Source organism: Phocoena sinus, chromosome 4 (assembly GCF_008692025.1).
Source record: "Phocoena sinus isolate mPhoSin1 chromosome 4, mPhoSin1.pri, whole genome shotgun sequence".
Taxonomy (NCBI): domain Eukaryota; kingdom Metazoa; phylum Chordata; class Mammalia; order Artiodactyla; family Phocoenidae; genus Phocoena; species Phocoena sinus.
The window spans coordinates 63,319,109-63,332,786 of NC_045766.1; the positions used below are offsets into that span (position 1 = coordinate 63,319,109).

The following is a 13,678-nucleotide window of genomic DNA, read 5'->3' on the forward strand; positions in this document are numbered from 1 at the left end:
TGATGATTGCTCTATTTATGTCATATGTGGACCTATTGATTTTTGCAGTATGGAGAAATTCTTCCCTTCTTCTGCTTCCTTGCTCTCTGCAAACTGCGGAGGTTTTGCTTCTTTCCACTAAAGGAGACCAGACCACACTGAATAGCTTGCACTTGCCCAAGCAGGCTGTTTTCCATCACTCCTTTGGATCTTTTGGTACATTTGGTTCCTTCTCGCTGGGTTGACCTTCTCTTTCTGTCAACCTGGAAAGTAGTTACTTGTTTTCTGTGTCTTGGTTCAGGCATCTCTCTAGTTGGAAGACCCTCCACATCAAATTCCATGCCATTGCTTTATGTCACCTTGATTCGTATCGTTTAACACAGATCACTCTGCAATGCTGCTTTCCAGTCTGTCTCCACACCTGCACTGTGAGCCCCCTACACATGTCTATCCAAAACACCCATACAACAGTGCCTGGTACTGTTTTCAAAAGATACATTCATTGAATGAATGAACAGAACCCCCCATGGATTTCACAAACACTTGGCATCTTATCAAGCACGTATGCATGAGTACGCATAATGGTATCTGTGTAAAAAGAGGACCTTAAAAGTCTGGAATGGATGGAAGAGAAGTATTTTTTTAAAGTGATTTTTTTGGGTGTATATATTAGAGTGAAAAAGATTGTGAGAAGAGCATCAGCTGATCTGTAAGTTTGTGACTATAATAGGAGTAGGGGCTGAAAATATACATGTTAATAGTGTTCTGTGAACTGCCTTGGTGTGTGTGAGAGAAAGTACATTCGAATAAGGTTAGCTCAGCTATTAGACTCCACAGATCACTTCTCCTGAAGTCAAAGTAGCTTCATTATGTTCAGTTTCTGATCCCGAAAAAGACTTTCTGATTCTTGGTTAACCTCCCAGCCATGGGGTCCGGGGAAACGAGGAGGGATGAAAATGATGGAGGTCTGTGGGAGTGCCTGGCTTTCAATGAACGTTGTGTGGGTAACACTGGACTGCTGCTTGGTGGGCTAAATAAAGTCAAGTCTCTTAGACTCAAACTGAGCCCAAATTAATACCCCTTCTCCTCCCCACCTGCCTGAGGATGGGGTGGGATCAAGTGGTCACTTAGATAAGGTCCAACAAAAAGGAAAGAGAAAGAATGCAAATTAACCACCAAGAAGAGAACAAGGAGGAAGGGAGAAAGGTAACTGAGCAATCCCAGGGTGGCCATATGCTACCCGCCGGCAGAATGGTTTGACTTTGCAAATGATCTGGTTTTCTCTTCTGCTTGGTTTTTGGACCTCACAGCCTGCCTTCCCAGGTGCGCGGGCTGAGGCTGGGCTCGGGTGGGCTCCCCGCCTCTGCAGGGCCTCCCTCTGCTGCCCTCTGCCGGCAGGGAAGGCGGAGGCGGAGGCGCCGCCCTCTCGGCCCTCTCGGCCCGGGACGCGAGCCGCCACCCCCTCCTCTTTGCAACGAGGGAAAGCTGAGGCCTCTGACCCCTGCCAGCCCCTCACCCGAGGAGTCAAGGGACTGGGGCTGGGAGCAGTTGGTTTTGAGAAAGCGGCGCGCCCCACGAGGGGGATCCAGTTAGTCAAGCGCAGACCCCGACTCCCCAAAGCGGGCGCACCACGCCCTCCCTCCTGGCCCCAGGCCCTCCCTCTGCACACCACCCTCTGAGAGGGGAAAGGCCACCAGACTGCGACAGGTTTCTGACATTGCTTTCTTCTTGGAAATGGAAGCCCTCCTTCCGGCAACGTGGCAGGAAAAGCGCTGGGCAGCCGGGCCCCGAGAACATTTCGGTGAGAGCAGGTGGAGGCCTGGGACCGGTGGCCGCGTAGGCAGGGCAGGTGGGCAGTGCAGCCCCGGCTACACCCGCTGGGCCCTCTTACCTGCTGTTGAATTTTTCAGGGTGTTTCTCTCTCATCACGTGGAATCTGTGTGCGATGGAAGCATCCTGAAAGGCAAAGGGACAGAAAGCAGATCCCTGGTTAGTGGTCCTGACCCTGCATAATGTGGAAGGAAGGGAAGCGATCACACTCTCTCACCGAAATCCCCCAGATCTCACAGGGGAGACCAGGGAGGCCCCCACAGAGGCTGGACACCAGGTCCAAGGTTAGGGGCCAGTGCCCCCCATCCTGTTATAGTCTGCAATGTTCACCCTCTACCCGCCCGAGTTCAGGGAGAGCGAAAGGGGACGCGGCTGCCCTTTGGGGGCAGGGAGTGTGTCTGGGTCTGTGAGCAGTGAGAACGCAGAAGCCCACGTGGGGCTGAGTGTGAGTGTTTGGAAATGCCTCACCCTATTCACTCTTTAAAAAAAACACTTTGTATTCTGGAATATTCATAAGAAGCTGCAAAAATAGTACCGAGAGTCCTTGTGTCCCTTTCACCCAGCTCCCCCCAGTGATAACATCTTACATAACTCTCTAAACCAGAAAACTGATGTTGGTAGATGCTGTTATATATTAACTCTTAATCATCCATATCAGTAGACAGAATTGGTAGCATTGGATAACAGGCTTAGCAGATAATTAAAAATATATTTAAACTTCTGACTTCTGCCTCTTGATCAGTCCATGGAAACAACTCTCCCCAAGGTCAAGGAGTCTCATTATCACATTCTACGGACACTTTGCTGTCCTCCTATTAGCACACATTCCTTTGCTGCACTTTGGCCACCTGCTTCTCAGAACTCACAGTTAGGATACTGCTCATGTCACCATGCTTCCGGGCTCTCCATGCTCGGAGCAGACCTTCACAGCCCTGAGCCCGTTCTGCAGCCTACACTCCATGCCACGGGCCATCTTGAGTCCTCATAGCTGTTAGTAGCTGCTGATGTCTCCACAGTGCACCACTCTAGAACCAAACCTGAATTTCAGTCCTAAAACTGAACTCATCTTTCTTCCTCAAATTTGGTCCTCCGCCCTTGTTAATGGCCTCCTTTTCCAGCAAAAGAATGTGCTACGCCCCGCCTTCGCCGCTCGGGCCTCCCCCCAGCACATCGGGGGGGGGGGGCGGAGCGCAGGTGGTGGGTTTTAGAAATAAACAGGCTAATTGAACTAGGAATGGTGGGGGGTGGTGGGGGAGGGTGGGAGGAGAGGGGGTGAGAGGGGATGGGAGGGTGTGGGGGAGGGTGGGAGGGGAGGGGGTGGGGGGAGTGGCGACAGAAGAAGGGAGCTGATTCAGATTTGTGCAGGGAAAAAAAGATACAGAAACTCATTAACTGGACTGTGTAGCTAAAAGAAAACTCAAATTTCACACAGTGAATTTTCAGCTAGTGCATATTAATTTCTTTTCTTGATATGGAAATCCGACAAAAGAAAATTTCTGAAAAAATAATTTTTTTTAACATCAGGAGGTGTAGCTCAGTGCAGAAGCTTATTTTGAGCATGTGCTGTGTGTGGGGAGTAAAATACAGGCTAAGGGTGGGGACAGAAATTCCAGAAGCAAGTTGGGGGCAAAGAGGAGCTTTTGTAATATTTGCACTTGGCAGAGAAGTAAACCCAGCTAGCAGGCCCTGTTGAAAGGCGGACAGGGCAAGTCAAGGATGTGGGCTTATTTTATGGTTGGCAAACACTCTTTGCTGAAACAATGTATTGGGAATTTAACATTTAAATTCTAGTTATTGATTTCTTTGTTAGTTTTTTAAGACACATCAAGAGTTGAAGTTTAGGCACCCCTGTGGACAACGGTGGGAGAGATGCAACACCCTGCGGGGGGGGGGGGGGGGCGCCTCTGTCCTCTGGGCCTATCCAGCCTGCACAGCTTCTCCAGGCAGGAGCACTTCATGGCCCCAGTTCCCTCCTCTGAGCAAGTTTCGTGAACACTCTGAATAAGATTCATGTGACATCTGTCAAATGCTTCTTTGGAATTCAAGAAAACATTCCATCTACTTGTGTTCTTTTGAAGCACTAATTTTCTTCTGTCAGGAAAAAAGAAAGAAGAAAGAAAAGAAGAAAGCAATCGCATGTTGCCTGGCACGATCTGTACTTCACTGTCCCCTGCCCCCGACGCTGTTATGTCCCTGGGATATGTGCACAGGCCCCTGTCCTCTGTGTAGTTCCGATTATCCTTGTTTTTTGTTTTTCTTTTTCATAACTAGGTTTTGCAAAGCTTCTTTTCACAAAGACCAGCCTTTACAATATTACTAGTTAAGCATATGGTTCCTAGCTTGACAATGTGATCCGTGGTAAATACACAAAGTGCTCAGAGGGAGTCGAGCAGGTCCTTTGCTGTTCGGTTTTGAAAAGGCAATGCTGGCAAAGACTCTGACCATGGTTCTCTACCTGGGGATGAAAAAGAGAGGCAAGATTCACCTCCCTCCTCTTCTGGGCTTCTCTGTGCCAGGCCCTGAGCTGGCTGTACTTAAATTCAGTAGTGACTTCATTTAAATTTTAGAAACCAGTGCTACCATGGTTCCAACCCTTTCTTGTAATAATTCCAGCAAAATGAGACTTCTTTTCGGACGGTGGGGGTGGAGGTGGGAATTGCACACCCATTTCTGATGGCCTCATTCTCCAGGGTCCTTTCTATGAGGTGTGGGGTGAAAAGAAGATAAAAGCAGTATGGGCACATGGCTACTCTTTCCTGAACTAAAATTCCCAAGTGCAGAGTTGGACAAAAGATGCCTGTGCCCCTTCCAAATATAAGCAGTAGTCATTTGGACTCTGAGCTATTTGGATGTCTAGGCCAGTCCCGTCCAATAGAAATAAATTAAAAAAATTTTAGTAGCCACATTAAAAAAGTGAAAAGAGGGCTTCCCTGGTGGCGCAGTGTTGGGAGTCCACCTGCCGATGCAGGGGACACGGGTTTGTGCCCCGGTCTGGGAGGATCCCACATGCCGCGGAGCGGCTGGGCCCGTGAGCCATGGCCACTGAGCCTGCACGTCCGGAGCCTGTGCTCCACAACAGGAGAGGCCACAGCAGTGAGAGGCCCACGTACCACAAAAAAAAAAAAAAAAAAAAAGTGAAAAGAAACAGATGGAATTTTAATAATACACTTCAATTCACAAATATTATCACTACAACATGTAGTTAATCTAAAAATCACTGAGATATTTAAGATTCATTCAGACTACATTTTTGAAATTTGATGTGTACTTTATACTATAGCATCTCTCAACTTAGAGTAACCCCATGTCAGGTACACAATAGCCACATGTGGCTAATGGCTACCATATTGGACAATGTAGGTCTAAGTCACTTTGGCAATCTATGGAGATTAAAAAAACAGAAAGGAGACAATAAGACACATTATTTGGAATTTGGCTTGTTCTGAAAAATGACAGCAGATTGGGGAATGAAAAAGAGTTTGACCGCTTGTCCAAGACACCTCTCAGCGGGGCCCGGCCCATTGTTCAAGTACCTTCCTGGCTCTCGTAGGTGACAGACAAGAACCTGAGGCTGAAGGAATTTAAATGCTGCAGGGAAATGATGACTTTCTGACAAATTCCCTAATGGGTCTACCACTGTGGAAACTTAAAGTCTAATAAGTACAGAATGTCAGGTAGAAGATGATGTGTGGGTTAGTGTAATGACTCTGGCCTCTCCTTGGCCCCTGGGTTCCCCTAGCATCAGAAATAGATTTCATTGACTCAAGGGATTAGCTGTTTACTCATCCTGTTAAGGCTCAGTGAAAGCAGAGCCTTTGAGGTGTTCAGAATTACACATATCATAGGAATTATTTTGCAGTCCCAAACTTCCTGTCACTGATACCTGGCCATCCTGACATTTCTGCAAATCCAAAAATAAAGAGCAGGGATGAGGAGGCCAGAGAAGTCAGAGGAAGTAGCGTCCTGAATGACCGTGTTTAAAATCTCCTGCCAGTGGGTGTTATCAGGTCTCAGGGCTGAGAAGGCCAACAATCTCAGCTCTTCGTTGGTGGGGAGCTGGCGTGTCTTGTGGGTGATGGGAATGTGGTGACAGTGAGGCCCTTGTCACTCTCTCATTAGGGCAGGAGTCTGCCCTGCTTATCCCTCCATCTATTAAATGGGTTCTATTGGCACCAAGAGGAGTAAGTGAACTCATCAGGGTGAATTCTTTACCACCTAGGGACACCATGGCAGCGGTCATTGTCACCACCTTTACAGGTGCAGGGCAGCAGACATCTGATATCAGTGAGATATTCCAGGTCCTCCAAAAGAGGCGAAGACTGCAGCTCTCTTTGCCAAAGGACTCCGACTCTAATCATCTTAAGGAAGTAAAAGTGGGGGTTGGTTTACACACTACTTCTCCTCTTACAAAGTTTGGGAAGTCAAATAGGGAGCAAGAGCTTCTGCAAATGTCAGCCCCAGATTCTCTTAGGGTTACATGTTGGCTACTTGTTTTCTCAAGAATTTCCCTTTCCAGCTTTTAAAGAGTGAGCACACAAACCCTGCAAGCATTTTATTGAGACAAGGCTAAGGGTACACCAGTGAGATAAAAACAATCCTGGTTCTTCACTGCTTTGCAATAAAATATTAAACACGCACAAGCTAAAGGTATATGAAAAAAAACAGAAAGATTTTGTTAAGTTCTTCATAATTTGAAAGATGAACCGATTGGATTATTATAGGTCAGCCCAGGGCAAATAAATATCTTGACCGCTGAAAGAAATGGAGAATCTGTTCCTATGCATTTCCTTTTTTTTTTTTTGCTGAACCATGCAGCATGTGGGATATCTTAGTTCCCCGACCAGGGATAGAACCCGAGTCCCCTGAAGTGGAAGTGTGGAGTCTTAATCACTGGACTGCCAGGGAAGTCCCTCTATGCATTTCCTTGGGGGACAATTAGTCTGTATTCTTTCCTTCTTTTCCTCCCTCCCTCCCTCCCATCCCCATACCCACTTCCATCTTATTTGTAAGAATGAATTAAAACCATGCTCAGTTTTGGCTTTTGGGGTTAGGGCTTGGTTATCTAGTTGAGGGGAAGTTGTATCTTCCTTTTCATCATGGTCATCCATTTGGTCAGCAATACTAAGTGAATGTCATTTTTTGCATATGGCGCTTGGCACAGATGGACAGGAAGGCCTTAGGAATCCTGTTTTTTCTGGCAGCCAGAGCTGGGCATGTTAAGAAAGACTTGCAGCTGAGGACTCTGAAGGCAGCCGTGGGTGTAACCTGCCATCTAGAAGCTCCCAGGCAGATCACCCAGTCTTGCGGCTCAGCTTTCACTTCTGGCCCGTGGCTTACAGGTGCTGCTTTCCCCTCCTTTCTATCTTTTCTCTCTGTCATCTACTTCAGATGTGGGTTCTGCTCCTGTGAAGAACCACTTCCTTTGACCATCCTTCTCTCTTCTAATGGGTTGTCTTCACTCACTGAGGACTTGATTGGGACTGTCTGCATCAGAATTATCTCAGGGGCTTGTTAAAAATGCAAATTCCCAGACCTTGCCCGGACCAACTGAATCAATATGAATCAGGATCTGTCACAGGGCTGGAATCTGCATTTCTGACAAAGGGTACGGGTGGGGTATAGGCGAGCCATCACGCACTAAATTTTAAGGCCCGCCTCCCCACCCAATGCTGCTGCATTTGGCAGCATGGAGATGGAGGGCTGTGCAGAGGCTGCATGGCTCAGGGTCCATAGCTAGGTGGGCACTGGAACTCGACTCTAGTGATACCCGGCTCTATCACTCACCAGCTTGGACTGGTCTCTATCTTTCTAAGCTACAGATCCTTCTTACAAAATGTAAAAGGGCAAGGGCTATACACACCAATAGGGACACTGTGCCTGGTGTGCATTAGGTACTCAGTACATGTCAGCAAGTTATCCTCTGGTTTAGGAAAAAGGACACGAGTTTCTGTCACACCGTAAAGATGGGAAGCCCGTGCTCTAGAAGTCCTCTGACCCCCCGAACACCAGACCTGTCAGTCAAGTCTGATTTGCAGAAGCTGAAGACTGCGTGAAGTGGAACCTGAGCAGGTGGTCCCAAAGTAGAGGGGCTTTTGAGCCAAGAAAAGGAGGGAGAGGTCTGCCTAGGTCACTGAGGGAGGAGCTGGAGGGTGCTAGGGAAAGACGTCTTCCCCCATGAGGGCAGGGGAGCTGGGGAGATAAACCATATCAGGACAGCAGAGACCCCTGAGTATGTTTCTCGTCCAGCGCCCCCATCCTCTCAGAGCCTGATCACGGGTCCAGCAATGCCTCTCTCTTCTGTTTTAGTAATAGAAAAAGAGGGCAGCATTGGGAGTCAGAAAATGAAGGCAAATCCCTTAGTCTAATCCTCTGTTTCCTCACTTACAGAGCGGAGGTAGTACTGCCCTCCAGTGTAATCGTAAGAATCAAAATATCTGTGAATATGGTAAATTTTAAATCCCATAAATATAAGGTATTATTATTATTCCTTTTCTCTTTCACGGTTCTCCTTTTAGTTTTCTTATTAAAAAACAAAACCCTTTCCTTAACCCTGCTCTTCCCTCAAGCTACCTATCATTTCTCTTTTTCTTTCCTTTTTTTAAACCACCAACATTTGCAAAAGAGGCACAGGTTATGATTGAGATGATCACACAGTCTTGGTCTGGAGGGGCTTATGTGCATATGAAACTGGGCAGCATAATTCCCAAGACAGGGAAGCACAAAGGAAGGAACCTGGCTTCGGAGCAAGGTACAGTGTGTGTGTACTTCCTCGCCCGGTGTCCTGAGGCTTCATCTGTAACATGCGGATGGTGGGGACAATAATACCTGCAGGATTGCTGTGAGGACTAAAGTCTAGCACCATGGAGAGCACACAGTAGGTGCTCAATAAATGCTAGTATCTTTGTTTCACCTTCCTCCCAAACCCCAGTTCTATTTATGGAAATGATCGATAACTTTTCTCCCCAGTGCTGTCCCCAACAGTCTGGGCAGCAGTGTCCACCCCATGCACTTTGGACCAGAAGCTGAGTTCAACAAAACAAACCAACTGAGCTGTGCTACATGTGATGGGAGCTAGGGGAGAAAGAGGAACATGGTGCTGTCCTTCTACCGTCTGTGTGTCTGTGTGTGTATGTGTATGGGTGCGTGCGTGTGTACGTGCATGTGTGTGCGTTTCAGGAGGGCTGAGACAGGCACATTAAAACAACCCCTTCAATCTAAGGCAGAGGTGAGCACAGAGGGCTGTGGGAGCACCAGAGGGAACACAGAGCTCAGCCTGAGGGGTCAGCCAGGAGGAGATGCCCCAGAGGCTTATGAGCACTTGGACTGTGGGGAGTGGGGCTGGGATGAGGGGAGAGAACCGGAGAGATGGAATTCTGAGAGCTAAGCCAGTAGAGCCAGCTTGAGACAGCGTCTTCCCTGGAGGATCAGAATTTCCAATTCTGGAAGCTCACCTGAGAGTCTCCTTCTGACCTCAGCCCTTGGTTATTTCTTGGTGTCGCTTTTCTTTAACTACTTCAAATTATCCAAAGGGTAAATAGGTCTTTTGAAAAATGTGCTGTCTTTTGAATGATAGGGGCAGGAGCTTCCTCCATAATCATGGGCGGGGCTTGGTGCCATAAGGATGTCCATGCCCAGGCCAGATGCAAGGATGCCTGGACCTGAGTCGAGGCTAGGGGCAGCCGGGATAGGTAAAGAATAGGGACCCAGAGGGGACAGTGGAAGACTAGAACCCTTCCTGCCCACCCGGGCACTTGTCTCCCGTTCAGAAAAGCCATCCCTGGCCAACTCACCACGCCGATGGAGAAGTAGTTGTTCATGATGTTGTACGGGACCTGGTCCCCATTCTCCACCTCCTCTCTGGGGATGACTTCCAGATGCCAGCGGTCCAGCATCACCAAGGGGCTCTGCTCAATGTCCTTCAGGATTTTTGTCAGGCTGCCCCCTTCATAACCTGTGGAGCACAGCACTGCATTTACCCCCAGAGCAGAAAGGCTAAGCTGTTGCTGATGCCACAGTCAGGGCAAGGAACCCCTTGGGCATCTGGGGCCAGGAGACTCCCCAGTGTGTCTGTGGGCCAGAGCCACTCGGGTTCCCTGGGCCACAGAGAAGGAGAGGACAATATGGAGTATTAGAAAGAAGCTGGGGTGATCTGGAAGCCAGAGTAACAGGGGTAGGGCTGGGTGCGGGCCAAAGATGGGCAGGCCTGTAGAGCTGAAGTGAGCCCTGGGGAATTGGTGGGCTGGATGGTTGGGCAGCTGCACATGGGAGAACTAAGGATCTGTTCCAGGACTGTGTCATGATGGAGATGGACAGCACCGTAGGCAGAATTTTAAGATGGTCCCCACATTTCCTGCCCCCAGGGTATATATACCCAGCAAACCCCCAGGACCTGTGGATAAGATGGGGTAGTCACGGTCATGATTTGGTATATTACATGGCACAGCTGACTTCAAGAAAGTGAAATTATCCTGAGTGGATCTGACCTAATCAGGGGCACCCTTAGAAAGACTGGGCTTTCCCTTAAGAAATAGATTTGAAGCTTGAGAGGGATTGGAAGTAAGGGGGATTCTCTTCTGCCAGCTTTGAAGATGGAGGGATCCATCGGCCAAGGAACACGGGAGGCCTCTAGGATCTAAGAGTGGTCCCAGCTGACAACCAGCGAGGAGACGGGGACCTCAGTTCTACAACCACAAAGAACTGAATTTGGCCAACAACCTGAATGAATTTAGAAACAAATTCTTCCCCCAGAGTCTTCAGAGAGGAGCGCAGCCTGTGCCGTGCCCTGATTCTACCCTGTGAGGCCCTGAGCAGAAGACCCAGTCACGCTGTTCCAGGACTTCTGACCTACAGGACTGTGAGCTGATACATGGATGTGTTAAGCCTCTATGTTTATAATCATTTGTTACTGTTACACAGTAGCAACAGAAAATTAATGTAGCAAGTGAACTGTAAGTGAGAAGTTAGCGGGAGAGACAATCTTTTCTTTCAAATAACACTTCCGTGTTCCTGCTTACCTTTGGGACAACCCTGAAGAGTATTTTCAAGTTGTCAGGGCTCTAGTCCGCTCCTTAGGGGATGCCTCACGAGACAGCAATGATACCAACAAGGGAGCTGAGGGCCCTGATGCTATCTGGGAGCACAAAGCTGTGTGAAATGTGTGCCTCGCTATGCTGCCTAGATGCCCAGAGCGTGGGGCTACAAGTCTGCCTGTCCCCTCTTGAACAGAGGGTCCTCCCCTAGCCCAGTGTGTGGTTGAGGACCCTGGGAGCTCTGCCCATGCCTGCCAATTTCCTTCTAGGGCTGGCTCCTGCTTGCTCTGCCCCTGCCCTCCAAGCACGCACACTGACCGCTGCTGGCCTGGTCTTGGATCACGCTCGGAATTGATCCGCCACGTGGAGTCTCACCCCAATTCTGCCTGCTAGGCTGACCTGTCTGTTCCGTGTGCTGACCTGAACCTCTCCACTCTCTGGAGCACGCCCAGCTCCACAGGGGCTGTTGCAGTTTGCAAGGTTCTCCTTAGCTTCTGCCCATTGCACTGTGAGCTGGCTACCATTCTGAGTTCCCCCTTCGGTGAATTTCAAAATGAGGGCCCCTGGCCATGGGGCCCTAAGATGATCTGGACGCCCCTAGTAGCTGGCGAAGTGGCTTTTCGGTCTGCATTCTGAATCCTAATTCAGAAGATCAATAATTTGGAGAGGGAGAATTTCATGCAGAAAAATCCCTAAGTGAGCCCTACTGGGATGAACCCTGGAGGGGAGGCAAAGGAGATTCTACCCTGAAGTTGACTTGTTCTACTGGGGGAGGCAGACTCGAAGCTGAGTTTCAGGCTGACAGTAAATCTAGTGAGGGGTAGACACAGGCGTCGGCATGGAATGGAGGTTAAAGAAAAAGTGTGGAGTAGAGATGATCCCAGAGTTGAGTATTACTCCGTGGAATGTGATCCCTAAGAGGGAAGTTCAGCCTAGCTCTGCAGAGCCTCCCTGTAGATTGGAGCACTCGTCTCCAGGGTAAGGCCGCTCCCATGCAGACTCACCCCCTCCCCAGCGGAGACAGCGGGCCAGGTCATTTCCCGTTCCAAGAGGCAGGACAGCCACGGGTGGATGCTTTGCGAAGTTGGCCTTATCTGCAACCCATGAGGAGGAAGAGAGAACCATATGCCATGTGATTATAGAAGGCTCAAGTTGTCTAGTTATCCCTGATCTAATGCTTGAAGCCCTCCATAGCACTGTTTGAATTCTTCTCCTGATGGGGAACTCACTACTTCCTAAAGCCATCTTTTCCATCTGCAGTGCGTTAACCACTGCAAAGGAATCTTTCAAATTGAGTTAAATCTGTCTCCCTGTAACTTTCACCTGTTTATCCTCATTTCATCCTAATTCTTTCCTTTGGGGTGAAAGCATATAGCTCAAAAACATTAGTTTGCACAGTTTTAATCTTTAATGATAAGTAGCATTTACCCCATTTATCCCTCAGACAGACCCTGCAAGGTATTATCATTCTCATGGATGAAGAAATGGAGGTTCACAGAGAGAAAGTCATTCCATAGCCAGGATCCAAACCCAGATCTCTGTGGCTCCAAGTCCATGCTCCTCCTTTCTTCAGAGGCCAGGCAGGTGCATGAATAGTAAAACAGGTGGGTCCGAGATATCAGAAAATGGTGGGGCACTTGGAAAACTGAAGATGCCTCGCCTCAAGTCATTCAGGCTCAGAAGCTTAAAAATAACACTGTGTCTAATAAGCAAAACCCCCAGGTGTTATTTGGCACCCGGGTACCAGTCTGCCACTTCCACCACCTCCCAGACCTGCAAACACACCGGTTCCTGATCCTGTCTCCCATGATGGTTGTAAAGGAGCATCAGACTGAACTGTTAGAGAAAGCACATCAGAACACGTATGTTTTAATCTGTCTGTAGCATGCTGGCTGAGCTGGAAAAGTTGAAGGAAGCCAGACACCCACTGGGCTCCGGAGGACACCACTTACATAAACCTCAGTGCACCAGGTGCCGGGGGAGGATGTGAGGGATGTGCTTGGGAAGCATGGCTGGGGGTTGAGTGGGGAGTGATGCAAGAATCAGCATCCTGCGTGAAGCTCATGCTAGGGCTGCCCCAGCAGAACAGGTGTTCATAGATGCCCCAGGTAATCAGACTCATGCCGGAAGTGGCTGAGCTTAGGCAAGACTCAGGGCTGAGACTACCACCAAGAGGGCTGAGATAGAGTAAATCAGTGGACTCTCTCATCTTCCCAGAACACACAGTCCATGTTTATGCCTCCCTGCCTTTGCATGTGCTCTTCCCTTTGCCTGGAAGGCCCTTGTTTGCTTAGGTCTGCCCCTTCTTCTCTGGTTCCCATCCCAGCAGATCAACCATCCTCACAGTGCTGAGGCTAGAAACATGGATGTCATTCTAGATTTTTCCTTCACACACCGATTTCTATATGCTGTCCCACATCCATTTACACGTCAATTTCCATATGCTATCCCCTTAATAGCTCTCCAAGCAATCTCTCCTCTCCATCCCGTGGTGATGGCTGAGTTCTGGTACGGTATGATTCCTTCCCACTGCTATTGCTGCAGCAGCCTCCTCTCTGCCTTCTCAGCCTCCAGTGTGTTCTCCACACTTCTACCCAGGCAGGAAATCCTTGAACCATGAGCCTGATCACACTAGTCCACTGCTTTCCCTTCTGCCATGGCTCCCACCACCCCTTAGCACGCAGCAAAGCCCTTCCTGGCTCTGCCTTTCTCTCTAGCCTCATCCTTCTCATGTCCTGCCTCCCACTCGACATGTCAACCTTGCTGAAGTGCTTTCAGGGCCTTAAACCACAAGCTCTCTGTTGCTCAACACAGAGCCCTCCCTGGTTGCCCTAGTCTGG

At 48.9% G+C, this 13,678-nt stretch overlaps 1 protein-coding gene across 1 annotated transcript in view; it reads right to left on the bottom strand.

The window, feature by feature from the left end:
* DGKG (diacylglycerol kinase gamma) overlaps nt 1-13,678 on the bottom strand; it is a 166,705-nt gene that overhangs the window by 85,964 nt on the left and 67,063 nt on the right. Inside the window, 3 exon segments of the mRNA XM_032631658.1 lie at nt 1,871-1,935; nt 9,600-9,760; nt 11,843-11,932. Of these exon segments, the coding sequence (XP_032487549.1) occupies nt 1,871-1,935; nt 9,600-9,760; nt 11,843-11,932 (316 nt within the window).